Source organism: Coptis chinensis, chromosome 6 (genome assembly GCF_015680905.1).
Source record: "Coptis chinensis isolate HL-2020 chromosome 6, ASM1568090v1, whole genome shotgun sequence".
Classification (NCBI taxonomy): domain Eukaryota; kingdom Viridiplantae; phylum Streptophyta; class Magnoliopsida; order Ranunculales; family Ranunculaceae; genus Coptis; species Coptis chinensis.
Window position 1 is genome coordinate 92,434,123 of NC_141461.1, and position 24,420 is coordinate 92,458,542.

Sequence of the window (24,420 nt, forward strand, 5' to 3'; positions counted from 1 at the left end):
TCAAAGCATTTTCCTAAGTAGGAAGTTTGTGCGGCCAACCAAGACAAGAAGGATGGTGTTCCATGACAAATCGTTCAATCCTCAAACTTTGCAAGTTTTTGGCCCACACTCCATCAACAAGGAATTGACAACTAAACATTGATGGTTTGAAATATGAAAGGCATAAGTGATGAAATTCTCTTACCAAGAAGAAGAAGAACTGAAGAGGAATTGCGAAGTGATAGAATCATTATATTGCAGAGAAAAAACAATTGGATGCAACTTGTATATAGGATCAACCTAAACATTTAGCCATTAGAAACTAGCTTTTTCTTGTCCTCCTTTGGTCATTATAAAGATCTTATATATATACTTGTATTCTACTAAGTTCTTTCATTTTGTTTGTTTGTTTGTTTAGTTTTCTTTATTTGTTCGTTCCTCCCCTAATTAAACTACCTGCATCTGATCTTGTTGAGTTTTGGGAAAGAAAATATAGGATCGATCATCTTGAAATATTGTGTGCATGTATGTGACTGTAAACTTGAGAAGTCACACATGCATAATTAGTTGGCTCAAGATTGTTGCCATGTGGCAGTCAAAGAGAAGTGGGACTGTGGGAATCATCTTGCTACAATGCGCGCTATCTAGCTAGTAGCTACCTCCTAAAGAGTATTCCTATTTTTAGGTCCATGTCTGCCACTTTAAGAAACGTCCAACATAATACATAAAATATAAGAGCACACTGGCCGGCCCTGTTCTAATATCACACTCTCCACATTGATATTTCCGTCCGTTTTGTCCTCATCATTACCTTGAATATTCTCAATCTCCATCCTCTACATACAAAAGACACAATCATGGAACTCTTTATCATATCTCGAGTACAGCCATGGTGAATAATGAGAAAAGGCCATCGTTTCTATTCATTTTCATCATCTTACAGTTCATGCTAGTTCCTTCTTTAAGTGCCCCCACTGATCTTGTCACGTCGTGTTTAACGACTAATCACGTTACAAACTTCACTCATATTCCTAAGTCAGACAATGATTCGCCATACTACAATTTACTTAACTTCTCTATCCAAAATCTTCGATTTGTCGAACCAACATTCACTAAGCCAATAGCAATTGTACTACCAAAAACTAAAGAGCAGCTAGTGAGCACAGTCTTGTGTTGTAGGCAAGCAATGCTGGTAATTAGAATAAGGTGTGGAGGCCACAGTTATGAAGGATTATCATCAGTTGCTTCATATGGAGCGCCATTCGTGATAATCGATATGATGAATTTGAACAGTGTATCTGTAGATATGGAGTCCAAAACTGCATGGGTTGAAGGTGGTGCGACACTTGGTGAGACGTACTATGGAATTGCCGAGTCTAGTGATTCACATGGGTTCACCGCGGGCTCTTGCCCAACTGTTGGGACTGGTGGGCACATTGGTGGAGGTGGATTTGGGTTGTTGTCAAGAAAGTACGGGCTTGCAGCTGATAATGTGGTTGATGCGCTTGTTGTCGATGCCAATGGACGGATACTAGACCGTGAAGCGATGGGCGAGGATGTATTTTGGGCAATTAGAGGCGGTGGTGGGGGCATTTGGGGGGTCGTTTATGCTTGGAAAATTCGACTGCTACAAGTACCTCACGTAGTTACAAGTTTCATCGTCTCTAGACCTGGCCCAGTGAATCAAGTAGCAGAGCTAGTTCACAAATGGCAGTTTGTTGCACCATATTTAGTGGATGAATTCTATTTATCATGTTTTGTTGGTGCTGGTTTGCCCGAAGTTAAATCTTTTGGCATCTCGGCTACCTTCAAAGGATTTTATCTTGGACCAAAAGCTGGAGCTATAGCAATTCTGAACCAAGTGTTCCCTGAGCTAGGAATTCTTGATGAAGACTGCACGGAGATGAGTTGGATTGAATCAGTTCTGTTCTTTTCTGGTCTACCTAAAGGACGTTCCGTATCGGACTTAAAGGACCGTTACTTGCATGGCAAGGGATACTTCAAGGCGAAATCTGATTACGTAAAAGCTCCAATACCAATGAGTGGCATAAGAACTGCCATGAAAACACTAGCAAAAGAGCCAAAAGGGTATGTCGTTTTAGACCCTTACGGCGGAATCATGAGCAGAATAAAAAGTGACTCCATCGCTTTTCCTCATAGAGATGGGAACCTATTCACAATCCAGTACTTGGTTGAATGGAAAGAAGAAGAAAACAGGAGAAGCAAGAACTTCATAGACTGGATACAAGGGTTTTACAATTCTATGACACCCTTTGTTACAAAAGGTCCAAGGGAAGCTTATATCAACTATGTGGACCTTGATCTTGGTACAATGGACACGCAGCATGCTAGTATCTTATCTACTAATGCTGTTGAGCTAGCAAGAACTTGGGGTGAGAAGTATTTCTTAAACAACTATGATAGGTTGGTGCAAATCAAGACTCTTATTGATCCAAACAACGTGTTTAACAATCAACAGGGCATTCCACCCATGCCCACAATCAGTTTGGAAGCACAAATTTAAGTGAAATAAAATTAGCAACATGATTTTGTGGCTTACCAATTCATGGCTTTCCTCCATATCTTTGTTTTGTTTGCTCCATATTAAGTCTTCCTTTCTTTCAACTTGAATTGTCTGAATAAGCGGCATGACTAACAATATTAATTGAAAAGAAATTGAGTACACTTTCTGAGGAGGACAACAATAATCTAAGAATATTTTGTAATTACTTGGGAAAACATAAGAAGATAATGCAGTTTGAAATAGCGTTTGGCCATGCGTGGTTTTGTGATCCATTCAAAACCTTAAGATTGAGTTTATTCCTCTAACATATTTTCCTGTGGAAGAATTCGTCAAGATACCAAACTAACCTCCCACCAAAATTCCTGACGATTCAGGAAATGTTCATCAAATTGGAACGAATACGGGTATGGATTGGTTCAAAAATTACCTTTCATATTTGATTCAATCAATATATCTAATTAAAGACATGTCCCACAAGTATCACAAATTCACAAGATATATCTCATAACATCATGAGTCATAAATATGATGGGGGCATGAATCTGGTTAGACACTCCATATCCCTCCAAATAAGCAAACACAGATCAATGAAGAGAATAGTCCAATTGTCCAAATGGTCCCAAAATCAGTACTTGCACATGTTAATATGTTAATTATCAAGAAAAATCGACTGAACTGTACTATTGCACGTCATGAATGTATGCAAAGCTAGAGAGGATTCTAGTTCTAGTGGATTGTATTGTCTGAATGGACTTAGATGGTGGGGCGTGAGATAATCACAGAGCTAACTTGGGCCAAGTTGCTGTGTGTTCCTAATCAATGTGAATTTGATAGCAATGGATTGGGTTCCACCACCACAAATGCTGCTACTATGTTGAGTCCTGAACAATAGGGCATTGGAAGTGTCTTCGTCTTGAGTTCTCATGGAGAACCTTAAGTACCTGAACACTACACACCACAAAATTGCAGGGACTGTCAGATGATTATTGCCTAATACCAACAAAATATCAAAATCTAGACAGACAAATTTATTCTAGGCCAATATGCCTATAACCGCGCAAAAAGTGGAGTTGGCTACGTTAGCAATGGCTTCTTATCCAGTTACCAAACCCATGAGTCCATCTGCGGTGAACTAGATTTACATGTTCAATAGGGGGACCAAGCTAAAAATGACAAGAAAAATCACAAATTTACAGACAACAGGCCACATTCCCTTTAATTGAGGGACTTGTATATGGCTTCTCATTGTGGCAGAGTACTATGACTATCCCGTCGAACATGATTTATTTTGGGATGCTCTCAATGTGGCTCCACTATACATTCACTACATGAGCATGTTGTTGATATTTGGTAGAGACCATTGAAAAACAACCACAATACCATGATCTTTCCACTCATGTTAAATTATGATCTATCCTAATGCAATGGCATTAGTAAACAAATTTTTATTGATAAATTTCATTCTATATCTTAATATTAAAGCTCCCACGTCACCAACTTAATAAACTAACTTAAAACGGGAATTTCTTTTCCTTTCAAAATAGGAACTTCTCTTTTTATTGAAAAATTAAAAGAAATTCTAACACTTCTAATTACAATGGAAGTCCTTCTCCTAGTAAAATAGAAATCACACTTTTATTATTAAGTAATTTATTTAAACAGGAATCACTTCTAAATAAAGTAAAATGGGTCATATCCGGATATCCCTACTAACGGTAATGGGATCTCTCCCCAATTAAAAACGGGGTTCAAGCTCAATTAAAAAGATTTGTTAGGAAATTAAAGCAAAACAGGATCTAAACCCAATTAAAACATGCAATTTGTCACGAATTTTGTGTATGTTATTGAGCAAGTTCTCAAAACAGCCGGTGGCATATGCACAAGCCTACATTCTAGTAGATTAGTTATATACTAGCTAATATAATAAGGTATTTGTTACTTACGGACCCAATTTGTGTTGGGCAAACTCCCACAAAAAAAAACTATTATTACAAGTGTGTCATTGGTCTAAAAAAATCTAAAAAAAAAACAATTATTACAAGTATGACATTGGTCCTAAAAAGGTTAAATTCGAAAACCCCAAACTTAAACGACCCGGCTAGGTCGTTTGGACTAAACCCCAAACGACTTGGCCACACCGTTTGGGACTTAGTCCAAATGACCCGGCCAGGTCGTTTAGTCCTAAGTCCCAAAACGACTTGGCCACACCGTTTGGGACTTAGTCCGAAAAACAACCACTGGCGGTCAAGAGGCCAAAACGTAATTTTAAATTTTTTTCAAATTTCAAATCCCAAACGACAAACTAGCCACAACGGGCCCTGACCGATGTCGTTTGGGATTGGACTTAAAAATCCCTAACGATCTACAGCGTTTTGGACTAAGTCTCTAACGATATGGTCACACTGTTTGGACTTAGTCAAAACGATGTGGCCGTGTCGTTTGGGATTTGAACTTTGAAAAAATATAAAGTTACGTTTTTTCTCGACCGGGTGTGGTCGGGTCGTTTGAACTAAGTCCCCAAACGTGTGGCCAAGTCGTTGGGTTTAAATCCAAACGACTCCAAATGGTTTAAGTTTGGGGTTTCAAATTCATTTTTGGGGACAATGACATACTTGTCAGAATAATTGTTTTTTTTTAGATTTTTCAAACCAAACACACTTGTAATAATTGTTTTTTTTTTGAGTTTGTCTAATACAAATTGGGGTCCGGCAGTAATAGGACTATAATAACCTTATGTCCTAATTATACGTGAATGATAACATTAGTATACACGAATGATGAACCTATGCAACAAATTAAATGTAATAGGTGATTTTTGCGGCCTTCACAATTTGACAGTCTCCTTTTTGAGAAGATGAATCTCAAAAATAACGGACATTAATTCCTTGTGTAGGCTCATTGTTTATCCAAAATGGAACGGCTAATGATGTTCATATATCAATTTCCAAATAACATTATGAGCTGTAGGGGAAAAATAGTTTGCATATAGGGCACTTCTGTTCCGACTCTCTATTCCAACTCCTTGTTTCCTTGACTGAACAAGGTTGATTTGCATTGAAACACACCAATACCTAGTGGTCAACTTACGTCTTAACACTTTGCACTCAAGGATCGCGTTCAAGTCACCAATTGGCAATTGCACTGAGAAACAAACTATGGGAGGAAAAAGTTGTCTGGTCTATGGGAGAAAAATGGTAAAAACTATGGGCAAGAGTCCATCAATTCAAAGTCAAGTTGCTATTCTCACTGGTCTTGTAAAAACAGGTAACCGCAAATCATTTCTATTCTTATTGGCTTCTTTATAAAATGAATCAATCCTTTGTCTCCACGCCCAAGCAACAAACAAAAACACTCACTCAGAAACCCTTCTTACTCACACACTCTCTCTCTCTCTCAGACACACACACACTTTCACCCAAAATGCCATCACCAACAGCAGTTCTCTCAGCACCCATATCTTCACCTATACCACGTGACCCACACAAAGATCCATGGTACCCATACAGCAATGGAACACATTTCAATGGCAACATCGCCATGGTTCTCATATTCGTCTTTTGTGCACTTGTCTGCGCTATTGCTGTTAACGCCGCCATCCGCTTTATGGTTCGCCACACTCGCGAAGAACAAGGACAAGAAGAACAAGAACAAGAACAACCCCATCCTCAAAAGCTGACCAACTCATCTCTCCCTCCCAACATCTCATTTCCAACTCTAGTTTTCTCTTCGGGAACCAAAATGAAGCTTGCTGGTGCTGGTGCTGAAGCAGCAGAGTGTGCTATATGTTTGTCTGAATTTGTTGATGGAGACGGTGTTAGGATTTTGCCAAAGTGTAAGCATGGATTTCATGTGAAATGCATCGAAGGTTGGTTATCTTCCCAAGTGTCCTGTCCCACCTGCCGTACTACATGTATAATTACCTCATCATCTTCTATGGAAGACGAGCATCACGATGTCGAATCTCCTGCACCAGTACAGGCTCTGCAAAGAGCAGTGGATCGATCATCAACTTGAGTGATGAAGTATGGAAGCTGGTGCACCCTCCACCGACCTCTGTAGTATTCTTCACTTTGAAAACTTAGAAATATGGAAAATTTATCATTGAATTCATCATGGGTGATGTTTCTTATTTGTGTTTTTATCTGAAAGTGGATGTGGTTTGGTGTTTATCTAAATCTCTAACGATATAATATTGTTGCATGTACACCAAAAATGTTTGTTTTTAGTGTTTTTTTTATTTTGGAAACTAAAAGCATTTGATGTGGTAGTGCTGCCGTGACCTCACTGCAGCTTTTGGCACATAGTTATCTTCTTCACAGAGATTTCACCAATTTACTGTAGCACAGTTCGTTTCTGCACAAAGAAAAAAAATCAACAAGTAGTTTGCCCTAGTGATGCTATACCTTGAAAATTTATCTGAGAATGCTGTCACTATATTTGCTCATTTGAGAATGTTAAGCATCTTTCTAGTATCTTCCTCTAATTTGTTTCATATTTGTGGGATCTCATGGTAAAAAAACTCCAATGATGGTTCCAATACATTTAAAAGGAGAGAAATGGCAAACAACCAGAGCCTCACTAGTCACTACACCGGAAAACCTTATCACTTCTAATCTTTCTACAGGCATTGCCACAGCAACAACAACTCTGGAATTTATGAACTCCTGAAATCATGATTATTTTATTTTTTATTTTTTTGTTTAGTAAGCCTGTTTTAAATGAGATCAGTAACTCTTTGATGCTGGCGGGATTCGAGCCCCAGACCTCTGGTATCATCACCCAAAGGTTTTACCGACTTTGCTAGTCGGCACCTGCAAATTAAGAGTTACTGAAATCATGATTATTATAGTAAGTAAGGTGGATAAGGTGTAGCAAATTCTCAATCAACTTTGAGGGAACAAGCCCAGACTATTATAACAATTTTTTTTTTTCGATAGAAAGACTATTATAACAATTGACATATATTGCTAATTGCTAATCCTTGTTTTATTTTCATCTTCTGATTAACTCCTACAGAGTTGTGTTACATCTTATCACTAGTCAATTTCATTAAAGTGAGAGCCTCATAATTGCATAACAGGACTGTGAGTGCATTTACTAACACGCTCTACCAGTCTACCAATGAGATCCTCTGGTATCGTCAAAACAAACTCATAAAGTAGTTCTGCATCAAGTAAACTGAAAATAGTAATGAAAGATGAGTGCTTCCTAGATGCTTATCCTGGTTTCTATCTACATCTGGATCAATATAATAATAGCACATCTTGGATAGGGACTCTTCACTAAATAAGGCACACTTTTTTCATATAAAAATGAGAAGTTGATACTTGATAACCCAAAATGGGTTATGTGGCAATATCATCACTCTATTTCTATACTTAAAATATTATGAGTTGCCCATTATTTCATCATATCCTTGCGTTGATCCAGGTTACTGGCCAACATTTCAAGAGTTGAAATCATATATACCTCAAAGTTCTATGTCCGACGAATACAAGCCATGCCTGTGCAGTGTCTGAGGGGCGCACAGCTGGAGTGAGACTCCACTCTCATTTGGGAGTTCACAAATTTACATCAGATATTTTCTGGAAACTCTGTATCATAATGAAGAAGTGCTGCTTTGAACCTGTTTCTTTTCTTTTCTCTATAATTATCAGTATATGTATAAAACCTTATAGCCTCATTCTAAGTGTATGTGCACCCGCAAGATCTTCACGAAAATGGGAAATATAAAAAAAAAAAAAAAAAGTTTAAGCCAAGGGCTTTTTCTTCATCAAAGTATCATTTGTCGTTCGACTGAAATTTTTTAATTAACAAAAAAAGATTAAACTTGGGTTAACTAATATTACACTCCCACTAGATGAGCTAATTAGGATCCCCACTAATATTACACATTTACACTCCCACTAGATGAGCTAATTAGGATCCCCTACGGGAAATTAGGGTCTCCACCCAAATACACTGGGAAAAACACACAAACACACGGTCAACCCAATTTTTTTTGTGTACTTTTGGGATCCTAATGGGGGTGTAATACTAGTTAAGCCATTAAACTTTACCTTCATTGTTCAGCAGTGTGAAAGTTCTCGTGCAACTCTTTACTGCTGATTAGCATTACAATGTCCCACTTATATCTCACTAGTCACTACAAGAAGGCTAGACCTGAGTAATTTTAACACGATTGAAGCTCAATTCATTCAGAATATGTACATACAATGAAACTCCCCTGAGTTCTAGTTTGATGGCGATACTTGTTCTGGCTTCTAAACGCTAGGGTGGTTATACATTTCCATTCTGCAACAAATAATAATTTACATTGCCTTACCAGCACCGAAAAACCCACTTGAAACTTGCTCTAAAAGTACAGTAACTTTAAAATGATGCGAGGCTGAGGCTACATTCATTCGAGATACGTACAGAGAATGAAAATCCCCAAAATAGTGTGTAATGGAGATCTCTATTCTGGTTTTCTCAGAGTTAGGGGTGGCTATGCATCTGCAACAAACAATCATCTATTTATATGTGCCCTCCCCAACAGAACTTTGAGATCTTTGGTACATTAAAGATTACCCGCAAAGGCATCTGAGTTAGTTTGGTCTTTGGTTGCTACCTGAGTCCCACTTTGCGAAAGTAAAAGGTCTTTCATTTCTTTGTAACTTTTAAGCTCCTCCAGAGCATCAGCTGTCTTCCGAGGCATAAAGAATCCAGAAGCAGCATCAACTTCTCCCCCACTTTCAGTTTTCGCTGACTGGGACAAGTAAGAGCTATTATCTTGGCGCAGAGGAGGTGCTGTTCGTAACATTTGGACAAGAACACCAATGGCAGCGTCCTGTGATTTTCTAGTTGAAGGAAATGCCTGTGAAGTAGAATCCAAGCCTTCTTTCCCATCAAGGGTCCTGACAGACATGAACATAAGAGCAATAAGAAATTGCAGTGAACTTTGTTGATTTATACGTACTGAAAGTTTTATTGGCATAGGTCTCACATCAAACTTGCTTAACCAACTGGAAAAGAAAACGACAAATACTAATAACAATATATTACCCACAACGATAATTTCCTAGAGAAATGATAGCTGTGTGGAACACTTCACATAAGGCACAAAAACAGCACTACACGTGCAATTTGAGACAAGTTGAACAAAATGTCTCCTTTTCCAATACAGAAATTTCTGACCCAAAGACCACCACTAAAGCATTACTTTAATTGCTAATACCCAGGTTTTTTCTTTTGATTGAGCTAACACCCAGGTTGAAAAAGTGTCGAGAAAAGTTTTGCCCATTCTCTATTTCTTTTTAACCAGAGTCCAGAGTACAGCATACTGCATACTGCATATTGAAGTATCAAATGTACCACTAAATGGTAGACAATCAAGACATTTATAAACGTCGCCTTCTACAATCACAGGGATGCATACTCCCCTTAAGAAAGTAACCAATATCTAGTTGGAGAATGAGCAGTAAAGCTATTTATCTACACACACACAAGCACACAACAATCTTCCTCTTATCCATACATTTAATAACAGAAATTTTATATACCCGTTGTTGAAATTCCGCAAGCACTACCATTCAGGCATTAACAAATATAAAGAAGTTTAATAACGTGCATGTGTCATCTAAACATCTCATGAAAAGGGCTATATAGAAAGTAATTCAACTTCAGCCTACTCTCCTCCAAGATGCTACAGGTGCCATTGGCAAAGGAAGTTACTTAATTGTTGCGTGAGTCCTTTAATCGAAATATTGGATAAGACTTAATAAAAATATGCAGCTAAAAGATATTTCATACTGATAAAAGTTTCAAAGCTCCATTATTCTCATAGTGGACTAATTTCAGAATTTACAGGTCTTGGGCTAGATATGCTAATATAACCATAAGAAATGGAACTAAGAGAGCAAAGAACATGTACCTGGACTGAGAATTGGACGTATCAACATCATCTACAGCAAAAGGACATGAAAAGTCTAAATCATCAAAATCGTCCTGGAACGACAGTCTGCTTGAGCTCCTTGAAAATCCAATCCGTGGTGATCCACTGGAAGAAACCATTCCCGAGAAACGTCCTGAATCATCTTTGTTATCCTTAGACACCTACAAGAAAGATCAAACTGAAGCTAGACAGCAGATAGGAAGGACGCATGATCATTACAAACGTCAGAAAGGAGAGTAAGAACTACCTTAAATCCAGAGTAGAGGTTCACATTTGATATTCCTGGATACAACTCTCCTGTTCTTAATGCCTCAGTCCTCCTAAATGATCTGTTTCCGTATGGAGATTAGGTGGGGGAAGAAAGATCAGGTTTTGCGCTTCTGGGTGACATAGGAGGAAGAGAATGTCTATTTGGATCTGAATAGTTAGGAGTAAGATATCTAGAAGTTCTTCCCATAGTGGGCACTGGGATGTTGACAGGGGCGCTTTCTGAGCGCAAACGCGACTGCAGAGAGTTAGGATTGGACAAGTTTGTTGGAGGAGATGGTGATGGTGATGGAGATGGTGAGAAAGGCGGAGAAAGTTGATATTCATCAAAACTCGTTCCCTTTTTATGTGTAGACATCCTATGACTCTGAATCTTGTTGCCGTAGAATTCAGGGGGTGAAGGTGAATAATCAGGAGTAGAAGGCATGCGGTAAATAGGGGGAGATCCACTTAAAGGATGATTCTGAGTAAATGGAGCTGCTCTATGTATGCCACTGGTCCAGCTATGAGGGCGCTGAAATGGCGTTGGTTGGATTCCTCTTGGCGGAAATGATGTGGAACTGACTCCCTTATCAGCGGAGGTAAACACCTTCAGAGGGTCAGTTGCAGGGCTTCCACATAATCAGTAATAATTTGTGGAGGTAAGGATGTGGAGAGCTCAAGGTTGAAATCTGACAGTGTGGGATGATATGTCACAGATATACATAGGCGGCCTGGATGGGCCTCAACAGGCATAAAGTTGTAGTGCCCCATAACTTCCTCCTCAGTCCTCGAGAATGGCTCACCAAACGAGGAAACTTTGTAAATGATATCGAAATTATAGATCTGATTCGACGAACTTAGCTGTCGAAAGATCTTGTAGGCAGGTAGAAGCCGTAACATTGAATAAAGAGCGCGTAAAAGAATAATTGATTTCTTATATGTCTTCCTGTAAGATGTCTGACCTTCACTAGGTTGAGGAACCAGTGTTCTTGGACTCTCATATTGAACAATCCACCTCTCTATAACCGTCTCTATGGGAGTCGTTTCACCCACTGGAGTATATAGATCACTGGTAGCTGAAGAACTTGGTCCTTGTTGAACAAGAATAATGTCAATTATCATGGGATCCATAACATTTCTATGCCAAAAATTCAAACTCTCCAAAGCCACGGGCGGTCTCCAAGAGCTAAGTGGAACCATTTGTCACTCTTTCCTCACACGGGAAGCGGAAGTCAGGTCACCACTATGATCATTCCGCCGAAACGATGGAATCCTCGAATCCAAAACAATGTGTAAGCTTTTCAAAAGAAACTGAGAAATAATCTGTTCGGATCGCCCAGTTTCAGAGTGCGGACTATTCTGTAGTGACATGCTTTCTCTTGAAACAACCCCTTTGAATAAATAAATAAAAAGTGTGACTAGTTCAAAGGATCGTAATCCATGTTGTAGAATGTCGTTACAAGTATCAATCACCACTCTATAGCATCATACATGGCCGAATCCCTTGTTTACTGCAGAGGAGGCACTATACCACAATTCATTGAATAATCTTATCAACAACAACAACTCGGATGTGAGTGTGATTTGTGATTCAGTTGGTTTTCTATAAAAACTTAACAAAACTGCAGCATACCCAGTCATGACTAGCGAAACTAAAAACCCCTTAAAAAATCAATTAACTGCCGACAGTTGATGCATCTACAAACATCCAAAAAAAAAACAATCATAATAATTTAAATCAAACGGATCTTAATTTCTAATGATAAAAACAAACTAAAAAAAAAAATCCTAGGAATCTAAAACGAGATCAGATGAAGATCGATAAGACATACCTGCATGTTTTTTTGGAAGAGGGAGAGTTTTTTTTGTTAAAATTAATGAAGAGAGTCGTGTGGGATTTGAGTTAACCACCCGGGGAAGGGGAAGAGTGTTTTTCTGTTGCGTTAAAAGAGATGTTACTTGAAAACAAATTAATCATTTGTTTCTGTTTGCTTGCTTATTATACTATTTTATATATAGATAACATATTTTACACATGCTGATTATTATGACTTTGAAGCCCTCAATGAAGTTTCCAATGATGAAGCCATTTCCTTCTCCAAACTTTCCTAGCCAAGGCAACCCATTATCAATGACGCTACTTGAATGCACCAAGAAAGCATCATTGATAACTGATATAAATCGTCAAAATTTATTATCAAGTTTGTTTTTTTGCCTCATTTTGTTCCACGAAATAATGTTGACTGATTTGCGTGTCCCAATTTGCCAAAAAACTTAATGCTCCCTATCAAGGAAGCATTGACGATAGCTTTATGGTCATAATAATTGGGCATGTTTTCTTCATTACAAAACAGTGGATACTGGTGGAGTAGTAACCATAATACTGTGCCACTTAATAATGGTAATTTGAATAAAATATTACAGCTGATTACTACTACAAATTATTTGAACTAGACAAAAATCGTTAACAGTCATACACGACCCAAATTGGGATTTGGGAGAACACTATTATTACATCACTTGGAGCGGTAGAGGCTTGGAACAACTTCAATGATCATGAGTATTATTAACCTTCGGTAAAGAGTAACTTTGAACAGTTTGAAGCCGCATTCCTTAAATGAACCGTCACAGTTTATTCAGTAAAAGTTCTCCACCTACGAGTACAATCAACAAAAGCCGCTTCAGGCCTTGTGAACTACAATTGCAAGCATTCTTGTGTTTTAGCTCTTCACTTGGCTTTGCGCATATATTCAGTTATACAACCACAGGTGACTTCAGATTCAAGGGGCAGCTGAACAGAATTTTCTGCCAACAATTGTCAAAATTATGGTGGAATACGTCACTCTTGAATATGGCTTTTTGAACACTCATAATACAATGTTACAAACTAAAAAATAACGCCACCATTGCTTATTTCATCAGCATGAAGCTTCAGCTTTCGCTAAAATCAGAGTGACAGTGTTGAGGACTTGAGGGCTGTCCTATAAATCCACGACAAGGATGTGTTCCTATGTAGCATCTAGTTACTCAACTGATTCTATGGCAAATCCACAAGCTAGAGCAACTGCATTTCACAGCTCATGTCGCCCATCTTCAATGTCAGGTATAGAAGTAACTGGCAAAGTCAATGGTATCATGTTCGCAAGCTTAGCACATTACTAAGTTCAGGAATGCAAACAGCCGATAACACTTTCAATACAAGCTTATCTCGACCACTTATAACAAAGGGATATATAGACCATTCTGTTATATATAGGATATTTCAACTGCCAAAAGATGAAATCATGAAAAGTATTATATGAGGATACTTCCATCAAGCTAGAATCCCAGTTAACAATGAAATTTGCAATAACTCAATGATTTAAAATCAAACCTACATATAAGTACACAAGCCACCTAGAGTCATTTTATAATATTTATACTGGGAAAAATAAAAAGAATTCAAACAAAATAAAACCATACTGGACCAACCAATACTCTGCCCCAACAATCTGAGACCAACATAAGCAAACAAAAAAAACGAAACACTCGCAAATCTAGAAGCACTTCCTGTGGACAATTGATGGACCAGACTCATCATATTCTCCTTTTGATATCCACATCTGCAAAAGACAGAGACATCCCAAAACAATGAATAAACCTCGTCATTAACCCAGGGCATATGATTAATAATATTTGTGCAATCTTTTTAGAAATTTATAGAAACAGAAAGCACCAGATAACAATATACACTAATACAGCATGTGATGTTTAAAAAAAAACATGTTTAACACAAAGAAAAAACTAATTACCTGTTGGAAAGTGCTGAGGGAGGCCAAAATAGATCCTCCTATCCAAACACTGTACTTTCTCTCAGGAGGTGCAACCACTTTAATCTTCATGCTGCTTGGTGCAAGAGCAGTGATCTCCTTGCTCATACGGTCTGCAATGCCAGGGAACATAGTAGATCCACCACTAAGAACAATGTTTCCATACAAATCTTTTCTGATATCAACATCACACTTCATGATTGAGTTGTAGGTGGTCTCGTGAATTCCAGCAGCTTCCATCCCAATTAGGGAGGGTTGGAAGAGCACCTCAGGGCACCTGAAACGCTCAGCTCCAATGGTGATTACTTGACCATCAGGGAGCTCGTAACTCTTTTTCAATTGACGAGCTGCTCTTTGAAGTTTCAATTTCCTGCTCGTGAGTCAAGAGCTACATAGGCAAGCTTCTCTTTCATGTCACGGACGATTTCGTTCAGCAGTGGTGGTGAACATATACCCTCTCTCAGTTAATATCTTCATCAGCGAAGTCAGTGAGATCTCGTCCTGCAAGGTCAAGACGAAGGATGGCATGGGGCAGAGCATAACCTTCGTAAATGGGGACTGTGTGACTGACTCCATCACCAGAATCCAGCACGATACCTGAAAAATAAAAGAAAGATACTTATCACAGTTCCCACAAGACAGGACGTCAGATGAGGTTGTGTTAAATCCTACTAACACCAACCTGTTGTACGACCACTGGCATAGAGAGAAAGCACAGCCTGAATTGCAACATACATGGCAGGGACGTTGAATGTTTCAAACATGATCTGTGTCATTTTCTCCCTGTTGGCTTTGGGATTAAGAGGTGCTTCGGTAAGAAGAACTGGGTGTTCCTCTGGAGCCACACGAAGCTCATTGTAGAAGGTATGATGCCATATCTTCTCCATATCATCCCAATTGCTCACAATCCCATGCTCAATTGGGTACTTCAACGTAAGTATACCTCTTTTAGACTGTGCTTCATCTCCCACATATGCATCTTTCTGCCCCATTCCAACCATAACACCAGTATGCCTGGGTCGACCAACAATACTTGGGAACACAGCCCTTGGAGCATCATCTCCAGCAAATCCAGCCTGCCAACAATAATAATTAGTACAATAAGTAAATTTTCTTTAAATGGCAATGGCTAACTTTCGAGCGCTTCTAATCACAACATACCTTAACCATCCCAGTGCCATTGTCACACACAAGGGGCTGAATGTCCTCAGAGTCGGCCATATTCTATATTGTGCAGTTGTGCCTACATATAATAACCAATATTTAAGCATACCAACATTATGATTGGATATGCCATTTATATATTATAACAAAGGAGACACAATCCATCTATAACACAAACATAATTTGGATATGCCATGCCAAATCCAATCACAACCAGTAAAACATGGTAGATCTATTATAGTAATGAATCTCATTAATCGATCCCTAATCAACAAACAAACAAATAAACAAGATCGAATCAAATGAATGAATGAATTATTATTATAATAATAGATCTAACCAAGATGGATCTATTCCGATTTATAATCTAACAATTCAAATGCATCGATTTCAAAAGACAATAACAATCAATAGTAATAATAGATTAAATTAAAATACAAGAAATGAGAGCCATGCTTACCCCGCTTTGTTTTTCTCTGTTGTTATGAGAGAGAGCGAGAGAGAGAGAGAGAGTGGGTTCCGATTTCCGAGTTATAAAAAAAAAAAAAAGAGAGAGGCACTCTCGAAATGAAACATAAATGCAAATGAAATTCGGATCCCAAGATATGTCGCTATTATGGATATGGGCTTTTTCTTAGAAAGCGACCGAGGAATCATGAAAAAGTGACCCCCGACACACAAATGAAATGGGTCACTCACTTCTCTATCCACATGGGTCTCACGTGTCATTGAGTTGGATTCTCTTCATTCTCCTTCAAATTCAAACCTAAAACCCTAAATCAGTGATTCAATTTCAACCTCTATTTGAATATAGGCTGTGGCAAACTGAGATTTGAGTTGAAATTTTAGCGTATTTAATTAGTTATTTAGAAGCTCGAACGAACCATTGAAAACATCTTTTGAAGAGATTAAGTTATGAGCATGTCTTCAGTGCGCAGGTCGTATGGTGCGCAGATCGTATGGGCCGTTGGATCAGTACTTTTGCCATTAAATACTTGGTATGAGTGGCAGAGATGTCAGGACGTACCCTACATCTAGCACACCATAGATTTAGCCTTAAGTTATATATGCAGCTGAAATGGATAAATGTTTTATGAATTGGTCACGCAACAATGAGAATTGAGACCACAAACCCCAACAAACTTAGCTTGAATACTCGAATAAAATATTATAGTTTTAATTCTAAAGATAACAAAACGGTTACTCTTTGAGTTATTGTAAATGTTTATTTTTTTATTTTAGGGGATTAATATGAGATTACACCAAATGTTTATGATTTAGTTTGATTATTGTTGTTTTTTTAGACCGTTTGTTTTCCAATTGCATACGTTAAGTTACTTGCCAATTATAAGTTTATAACTTCATTATTTCACATTTATTTTGTTCTACGCACGTGTATAATGCTAGTTATCACTAATGATGGTCTCGTTGCTTAAATCTAGCTTTTAATCCCGACCCATGGCAGGGCCTACAATGTTGAAGAACTGATTATGTACCCAAACATTTTAAAATGAAAGCTCGGCCCATATATTTTGATTTGTTTAAGCCTATTATCGAAATATATTGGGCTTTAAAACCGATATAATTTGGAATGGCTGTCAAAACATTTTTAGTTAATCCAAAAGGAACAAATCAAGATTAAAGATTCTCCCCGTCGACCCACATTAAAATAGTTACCGCTAATTAAAATAATTGAGTTACCAACTAATAGAGAAGAAAATGTACAAATATCAACTAGGTGTCTGCTTTAAATATTGAGTACATTTTGATAATTTCATCTCCTTGTTGTCTTTCTCGGCTTTTAATTCATTTTAGCTCTTCCAATAGGCATTTGCATGACAGAAGCTTCAAATCTCTTGCATAATTCTAACACCTTACATCATCCTAAATTATCAATCTACCAACTTAAAGTGCCAACAAAAAAACTACAAACATAGTCTAACACCTTACATAGTCCTAAATTCTCAATTTACCAATTCAAGTGCAAAAAAATACTCACTCCTTAAACAATCTTGAACCCATAAAATCAGATCGAGCCATACATGTAGTATGTTTAAATTAATAGGAAAACAAAGCCACGCCTTTAGGATGAATTGAAACATAGCTAGAGAAAATCACCAATGATAATTACAAACAATAAATCTTGGAATAGTTTGACATCAAAATAGTGATCTTGATTAAGAACTTGGAAGCTTGATGTTGTCTTTGAAAAAGAGATTAAGAAATGATGGATCTTTATACTTTTGTTGCACCAAAAGTCAGTTCTTGTTGTGGGCATGCTGGGTAGTATGTAGTTAGATGCCCGGACACAGGATTGAGCCCATGCATTCCAGTTTTTCAAATCTTGTTTCAACCCTATAGCCTCTCACAATATTTCAAAGAGAGCATCTCTTAGCTCTGTAACATGCTTTCTATAATCAACAGTTAACTCCTGCAAATTAAACATCAACCTGTCAACAAAATATTCACTCATATAAATAAACTAAGTATACAATTTTTGCAAACTTTCTGAAGCGACAACAACTCAACCAATAATTATTGATCGTAATATCAAGTACACATATTTTGGCACTCTAAAATAGCTACTACTACCAACACGTACTAATAGTATTAAATTTTGGTACTACATATGTTGTAGTACCTATAAACGACAACCAAGAGGATCAATAGTAGTAGACATAAGCAAAGTTGTTAAAGTTAAATGAGGATTATGAGATTGTATCATAGGATTGAGGACTCCCAATAAAATTTGCATTTAGGCCTGATTGGCCTGGAGCACTAATTAATTAGACGCACTGTCTCAATATTCTCCTTTAAAAATTGCAACAAGTTTATTTAGGAATCGGATGAGTAAATCAATTTTTGTATCATTTTCTAATAAAAGAAAGGGTGAAGTAGATCAACACAAACAAAGAAAATTGTTCCATAAATATCTTGAAGCGCCCAAGGTTTTTAGTTTAATAAAAAAAAAATTACCATTCATGTTTTTAATGTTTTCAATATGCTTACCTTAGTTCATCAAGAACAACCCAAAAATTCTTTTATATTGCAGGTAGTTTATTTGGATCCATTTAATTTTGCACCATCTAAATAACATTGATTAGATAAAACTATGCAAACCAAATGTTATAAAAAACCAAAATAGTAAGTCCTCGATCTACTTTGATTAGATGGGTAAATTAATTACCACTTGTGTATATTAGTAAGCCTGAGAAAATATAATGTAGATCTCTCTCTCTCTCTCTTAAATATATCAATGTCACAAAATTTGCTTATATATTGACTCTATGAAATTACTTGTACAACATTATTTAGAAAAAAAACCATATGAATACTATAAAGAAAGCATAGCTTGCTTACCTATGAGACAATATTCTGCTACATGCTCCTCTTCGATCTCTAAGCATTTTATGGCCTTAAAAGCTTATAGCACACTATAGTTCTTAGTATGCTCCCCGATTAGATGAGTCTTCAAAGACTCGGTGGAGAACAATATCTTATCTTTCACAGTATTATGTTTTTTTTTTTGGCTTATGGCCTTTTGATTACCTTTCAATTCACATGGAAAAACTCCCAGTGAAGTAAGTCATTTCTTAAATATCATATTTTTAGCCATTCAACAATAGTATGCAGAAATGACAACCTAAGAGTCATTTTTTTTTACAAAAGTAAGCATTATGATATTGTCATGATATAGTTACCTACATATTTTTCCAACTTTAAGTTTTCCAAGCCTAATGAAAAATCAAAAGTCAACTCACAACTTGTACTACAAAGATTCGTTTAAATATTCGCCATGGGACTGTATCAAACATCCATCCATTCATATGACTATATCGACAAATCGATACGCGCAAAAAAAATGAAAAAAAAAAAAAAAAAAAAAAAAAAAAAACAACAACAACAACAACAATGATTCGCGGACTTCCTTGTTCAAAAATGATTTGGAGCTACTAATAAGTATTAGGTATATGTTTCTAATTTCCTGCGAACGGGATTGCTACATGATTGTTTTTAAATAGGTTATAGGTCCATATGCTTAATAAAGCATCACACGAAAAAGAAGTTTTTTGCAACATCCTAATGCAATTTCAGTGTGCGTAATAGCTCACCCTATCTCAACTATAAAAAGGAGGGGGTGGTGCTCTCATTTTATGTTGGAATGGTTAGCATTCTAGTTATAGTTGTCCATTTTTAGTTTTATCAGTTTTGTAAGTTTGTAAATGTTGTAGTGGAGGAGACTCCATAGTTGTAATAAAAATAAGTTCTTCTAGTTTTTCTTTTTATTATTTTTATTTTCTTTGGTTCTTGATTCCTAGGATCATGAGCTAAACCCTCATTTATAGAGGGTTAATGATGCTCATGTGAGGAACAAATGTACTCCATTTCTTGATTTCTAATCAATCATTTGCTTAGGATAAACAGACCTGAAATTGCATCGTGCCACAAAATGGCCGTTGATGTAGTTTATGGTTAGAAGTTTAAGGGATAACTTAGTGATAATTTATCACTTAAACTTCTCATGCTAGCAGGAGGTCGGGTTGTTTTTAATCCGCTTTTTACCGGTTCATATAGAAATTGTAGACCGAATCGATATACTCGATTTTCTAAAAGTCTAAACCGAAACCGAACCGAACTTAAACAAAAACCGAGATGAAATTGAACCGATATATACTCAGTTTCGGTTCGATTGTCAGTTCGGGCCTTGCCATTTATGGCTTCTATCGAGCTTCAAATTGAAGCCTATAAATATGGGCCTATTGATCACCAGCCAAGTGAATTTTAATAAGTATATTGAATAGTATTGATGTCGATCAATTTAGGTGCATGTTAACAAGTTATAACGACAATCACAAAAAGCAAGTATTCAAGTACTCAATAACATGAACCATTTAGCCAAGAAAAAATAAAAAATAAAAAAACTCTTAAATTTCTATATATATCTAGCACCCGGTTCGGTTCATATATATCAGTTAATAAAACCCCCAAACTGAAAACCGAACCTAACCAGTCGGTTTTACCTTTTGATAACCGAAAACTGAATTAAGAAAGTTAAAACCGTTAATTTCACCCGATTCAACTTGGTTTGGTTTTCAGTTTTCCAATTTTTTTGAACAACCCTAGCTATCTCGGAGATGAGATTATGATGTTAGGGATCAAACTCGATCCTTTCTTAGGGTCTGTCTATAAATCCTAAGAAAGATTAAAGATGCAATGAATTGGATTTCAAAATAGTGGAGTGTAATCCTTACACGAGTGGATTAATTTGAAGTAGTCTTTAGTAAGTAGTGTAAAATTCACCACCACAAAATCCTTGTCTCACATAGATTTCTCTAGAGTGAATTCAGTAGTTTACACATATGCTCAAGTCTTTAGGTTTGGGACAAAATCCTCACTCAATCTTTACGTCAAATGGTTCGTGAGTAAAGTAAATTGTATTAAGTGTAGGTTTAATGTAGGTCTCGAGTCTTGCATTCATTGCACAAAACATCAAATTTGCACTTATCAATGCACCAACTCTATCACTCACAAAAGCACCTTCAATCCACAAATCTTTTCATGTCCCATTCTTAAAAGCTAAAGGGCAAAATATATAGGACAACAACTACTTTTGCTTGAGTTTATTCTATGTGCAAGCTGATATGTAGAAATTTGTAACCTAACTATGGAGGTTGTCTACCCCGAAGATGTCCTTATAGGGATGAGGTCCGTGACCGTTGGATGTGTGATCCAATGGTCTAGAAATACAAAATCTTCTCATTTCTCTCTCATCCTTTTTGTTCTTGATTTTCAGACCATTGGATCACATCCAACGGTCCACGGACCCTCATTCCTATAAAGATATCCTCAGGATAGCTGGAGCCCTTAACTATGTGTGTTTGCAACATTTTTCATGTTTGAAATAATTATTGTGGATCTTCATGTAATATGAGAATTTGTATGTTACAGCAATCCGTTTCCGAAACTTGAATAATCTATTTTTGAACTAGTGTTTCTCACTTTTTCTTGAAAGTTTCAATAAGTGAGTGGGTATCTAGAAGTTTAGATTCGAATATTCTAAAGATTGACGGGGTTCCAACAAAGCCTGATGTGATTGTGGTTTTTTTTTTGACATATTTGATTGTCCACAGATGCCGGAGAAAATGATTGTCAAGACACTTGTCATTTGAATGTCTATAGAATTATAGAAAGTTTTTTATTGAAAAAAAAAATATATATATATATATAGAAAGTTAGAAACATTTGTATTGTATTTTGTATTTTTGTTTTCCATTTTCAATAACACGACCATAAATAATTCTTCTTTATCAAGCAAATCACGTTATTACTCATTAGGAACACCTAACTCAATTGCATGATGACACAGATGTTTGCCGCTCTGTTAGTTTGGTGTGGAATATATATATATACTAGCATGATGCAAATGCTTCGCCACACAAGTTTTTTTTTGTTAAATCTAAATGATATAATTGTCTTTAATATTAATTCAAATTTATTTTAACTTTTTTGATTTGGGTTTGTATAATTTAATTAAAAGAGTAAAGACAAAACCGTATATAAAAAAAGGTCGAAGGGTTACATATAAACAAATAATAAACCACTATGCGGGACTATAGTTCATACCCACGATCTTTAAAGTAGTTTAAGGTATATATAATAGGGGAGGGATATAGTCACATTCTTATGCGCACATTATAGCCACATTGTAAATAAATTCAATTGTAAATAAATTATGAACTTAAAAGTTGAATTAAGGATTTATTTTTTGTAAATATGATCTCCCCACCATGAAGAACATGCCCACAAAAATTTAGCTCATTCAAATAAGTTTAATATTAGAACATGCTTACAAAAATTTTAGACCGTTAAATAAAAAGTTAAAAAAAACACACAAATGAGCACTAATTTTTACATGGCTAGACATATCCAAATATATTTCTGATTTACATCCATATAGGGATGTCCATCTTGCTCGAAACCCGCCCAAAACCCGAACAAAATACCCCCACCGAACTCTGTCCGAACTCGACAAAACCCAAACCCGAATCCAACCCGAAATACATAGAGTAGGGTTTGGTCACACTTTCTAAACCCAGCCCGACCCGATAATTTATCCCTAAACCCGTTAAAAGGGCTAAAAAACCTGAAATCGAACCCGGACCGAAATCGAACCCCAAATCCGATTTCAATTGCATACTACTAATCTCATATAAAAGAATGAGTTAAATAAATATTTGGATTATGATCTCATTCATGTTTACAATGATGAATTATTTAATATATTAGATTATGAAAAAAAATTATGTTGGAATTTCCAATTTTTCCAAGATAATTGCGTGATCATGTGTTCTATATATAGTTCATTCCAAGTCCATCTATTTTTAAATCATATCAAATAAATATGTCCGAAATTATAAGTGATAATTACTTTTAAGTTCATTAGAAGTTTTATTTTGTTTGAAGGATTGGTGGATAGCCGAAAAAGGAATAAAATGTAGATATATATTTCAAATAAAGTTTTTTATTGTATTATTTCTTCATTTATACCGGACTTTATTCTATCCGAAACCCGAACCCGAATCCGAGCCCGATGGGTACCCAAAATATAGGGTTAGGATAGAGTTTGGTCACATTTTTCAACAAAATACCCGATTCTGAACCCAACCCGCTGAAAACCAGTCTGGGTTTGGATACCCGATACCCGTTCAAAACCCAAAAATTCGGTTTACCCGTTTGGACATGATCCATACCATTTTCTTCTACTTTTGCCGCAGACTTCAATTTGTCAACCCATTAATACGTATGGGGGCATCATTTCGAGCATGCTCACCAGAACTTTGGATTGAGCTTTAATTTCATGAGTTACAGTCATGTGATGTGATGATCCCTAAGAAAAGAAATGACTACTTCAAAATTAAGTCTGTAACTTTGGGACTGATCTGAACTCGTGCAAAAAGACATTTTCTATTAACAACTTTTTTTGATGGAAATGGTGTCCATTTTCGACAATATTTTGCTCTTCTTTAGACTTATATATGAACTTGTCCGTGTCTCCATTGTAGAATAGTTTTTCAACTGAACATATGAACCAGTGCGGTCGATTCTAACAATTGGATGAACATACTCGTGTGGCCATTGTGTCCCTAGGTATGAGCGATATTATACTTGTGTTTTGATTTTCTGCGATGACTTTACTTTATGAACATTGGTTTTCTTTATATATACTAGTATACGTGTACACGCTTTGTATGTGTACTATCCATATATTCCATAAAGCCCAACAGAAATTGTTGACTTGAAAAAATTATATTTTAATAATATTATATTTTTTAAATACCAAAATTTCAATTTTAGACCCAGCCATAAAAAGCTGTAAATAGAAAATAGCAAATGAGAATACTTTAAGAAACTAAAAAATTGCTACGGGGCGAGCAGTTTTCTTTACAGAGGAAAAATATATCATATAGATTTGGTTTATCAATATGACTATTTTTTTTTTATTGGCAAGTCTGTTTAACTCTTTAATATTGGTGGGGTTCGACCACAAACCTCTGGTATCATCATTTAGAGGTTTTACCGACTTTTTAGTATGGTATCAACAATATGACTATGACTGCACATAAAAATTATTTCAATCCAATTTTCATGGGAATTGCTGATCTCATTTTCGCATGTTCACTCTTTCATATTTGCTAGATCTGTTGCTTTTCATAACTATTCTAAACCAGTACAACAGTACTTAACTCAAAAATATTTTATAT

General features: G+C 36.5%; 3 protein-coding genes and 1 pseudogene across 4 annotated transcripts; 2 read left to right on the forward strand and 2 right to left on the reverse strand.

The window, feature by feature from the left end:
- Positions 1-746: 746 nt before the first annotated feature.
- On the forward strand, positions 747-2,559 carry LOC147495465 (berberine bridge enzyme-like D-2). Its single transcript, XM_086564130.1, has one exon. It carries the CDS (start codon positions 869-871, stop codon positions 2,501-2,503), a length of 1,635 nt encoding a protein of 544 aa, XP_086420256.1. The 5' UTR covers positions 747-868; the 3' UTR covers positions 2,504-2,559.
- Positions 2,560-5,923: 3,364 nt separating this feature from the next.
- LOC147495466 (RING-H2 finger protein ATL79-like) lies at positions 5,924-6,517 on the forward strand. The gene has a single exon (XM_086568380.1). It carries the CDS (start codon positions 5,924-5,926, stop codon positions 6,515-6,517), a length of 594 nt encoding a protein of 197 aa, XP_086424506.1.
- A 2,482-nt stretch (positions 6,518-8,999) lies between these two features.
- ATG13 (Autophagy-related protein 13) lies at positions 9,000-12,195 on the reverse strand. The gene is given in 6 exon segments (XM_086568381.1): positions 9,000-9,399; positions 10,416-10,597; positions 10,684-11,321; positions 11,324-11,854; positions 11,857-11,896; positions 11,898-12,195. Coding segments are annotated over 6 exon segments (1,887 nt in total). The 5' UTR covers positions 12,057-12,195; the 3' UTR covers positions 9,000-9,062.
- Positions 12,196-14,015: 1,820 nt separating this feature from the next.
- Positions 14,016-16,222, reverse strand: LOC147495468 (actin-7-like; annotated as a pseudogene). Its single transcript, XR_015197510.1, has 5 exons — positions 16,119-16,222; positions 15,656-15,737; positions 15,177-15,570; positions 14,477-15,091; positions 14,016-14,287 (listed from the first exon to the last, which is right to left on the reverse strand). The product of XR_015197510.1 is annotated as an actin-7-like (transcript).
- Between the last annotated feature and the right edge of the window lie 8,198 nt (positions 16,223-24,420).

Excerpts from the sequence above, each read along its gene's own strand:
- LOC147495465 (XM_086564130.1), top strand. The coding sequence starts at position 869 with ATGGTGAATAATGAGAAAAGGCCATCGTTTCTATTCATTTTCATCATC.
- LOC147495466 (XM_086568380.1), top strand. The coding sequence starts at position 5,924 with ATGCCATCACCAACAGCAGTTCTCTCAGCACCCATATCTTCACCTATA.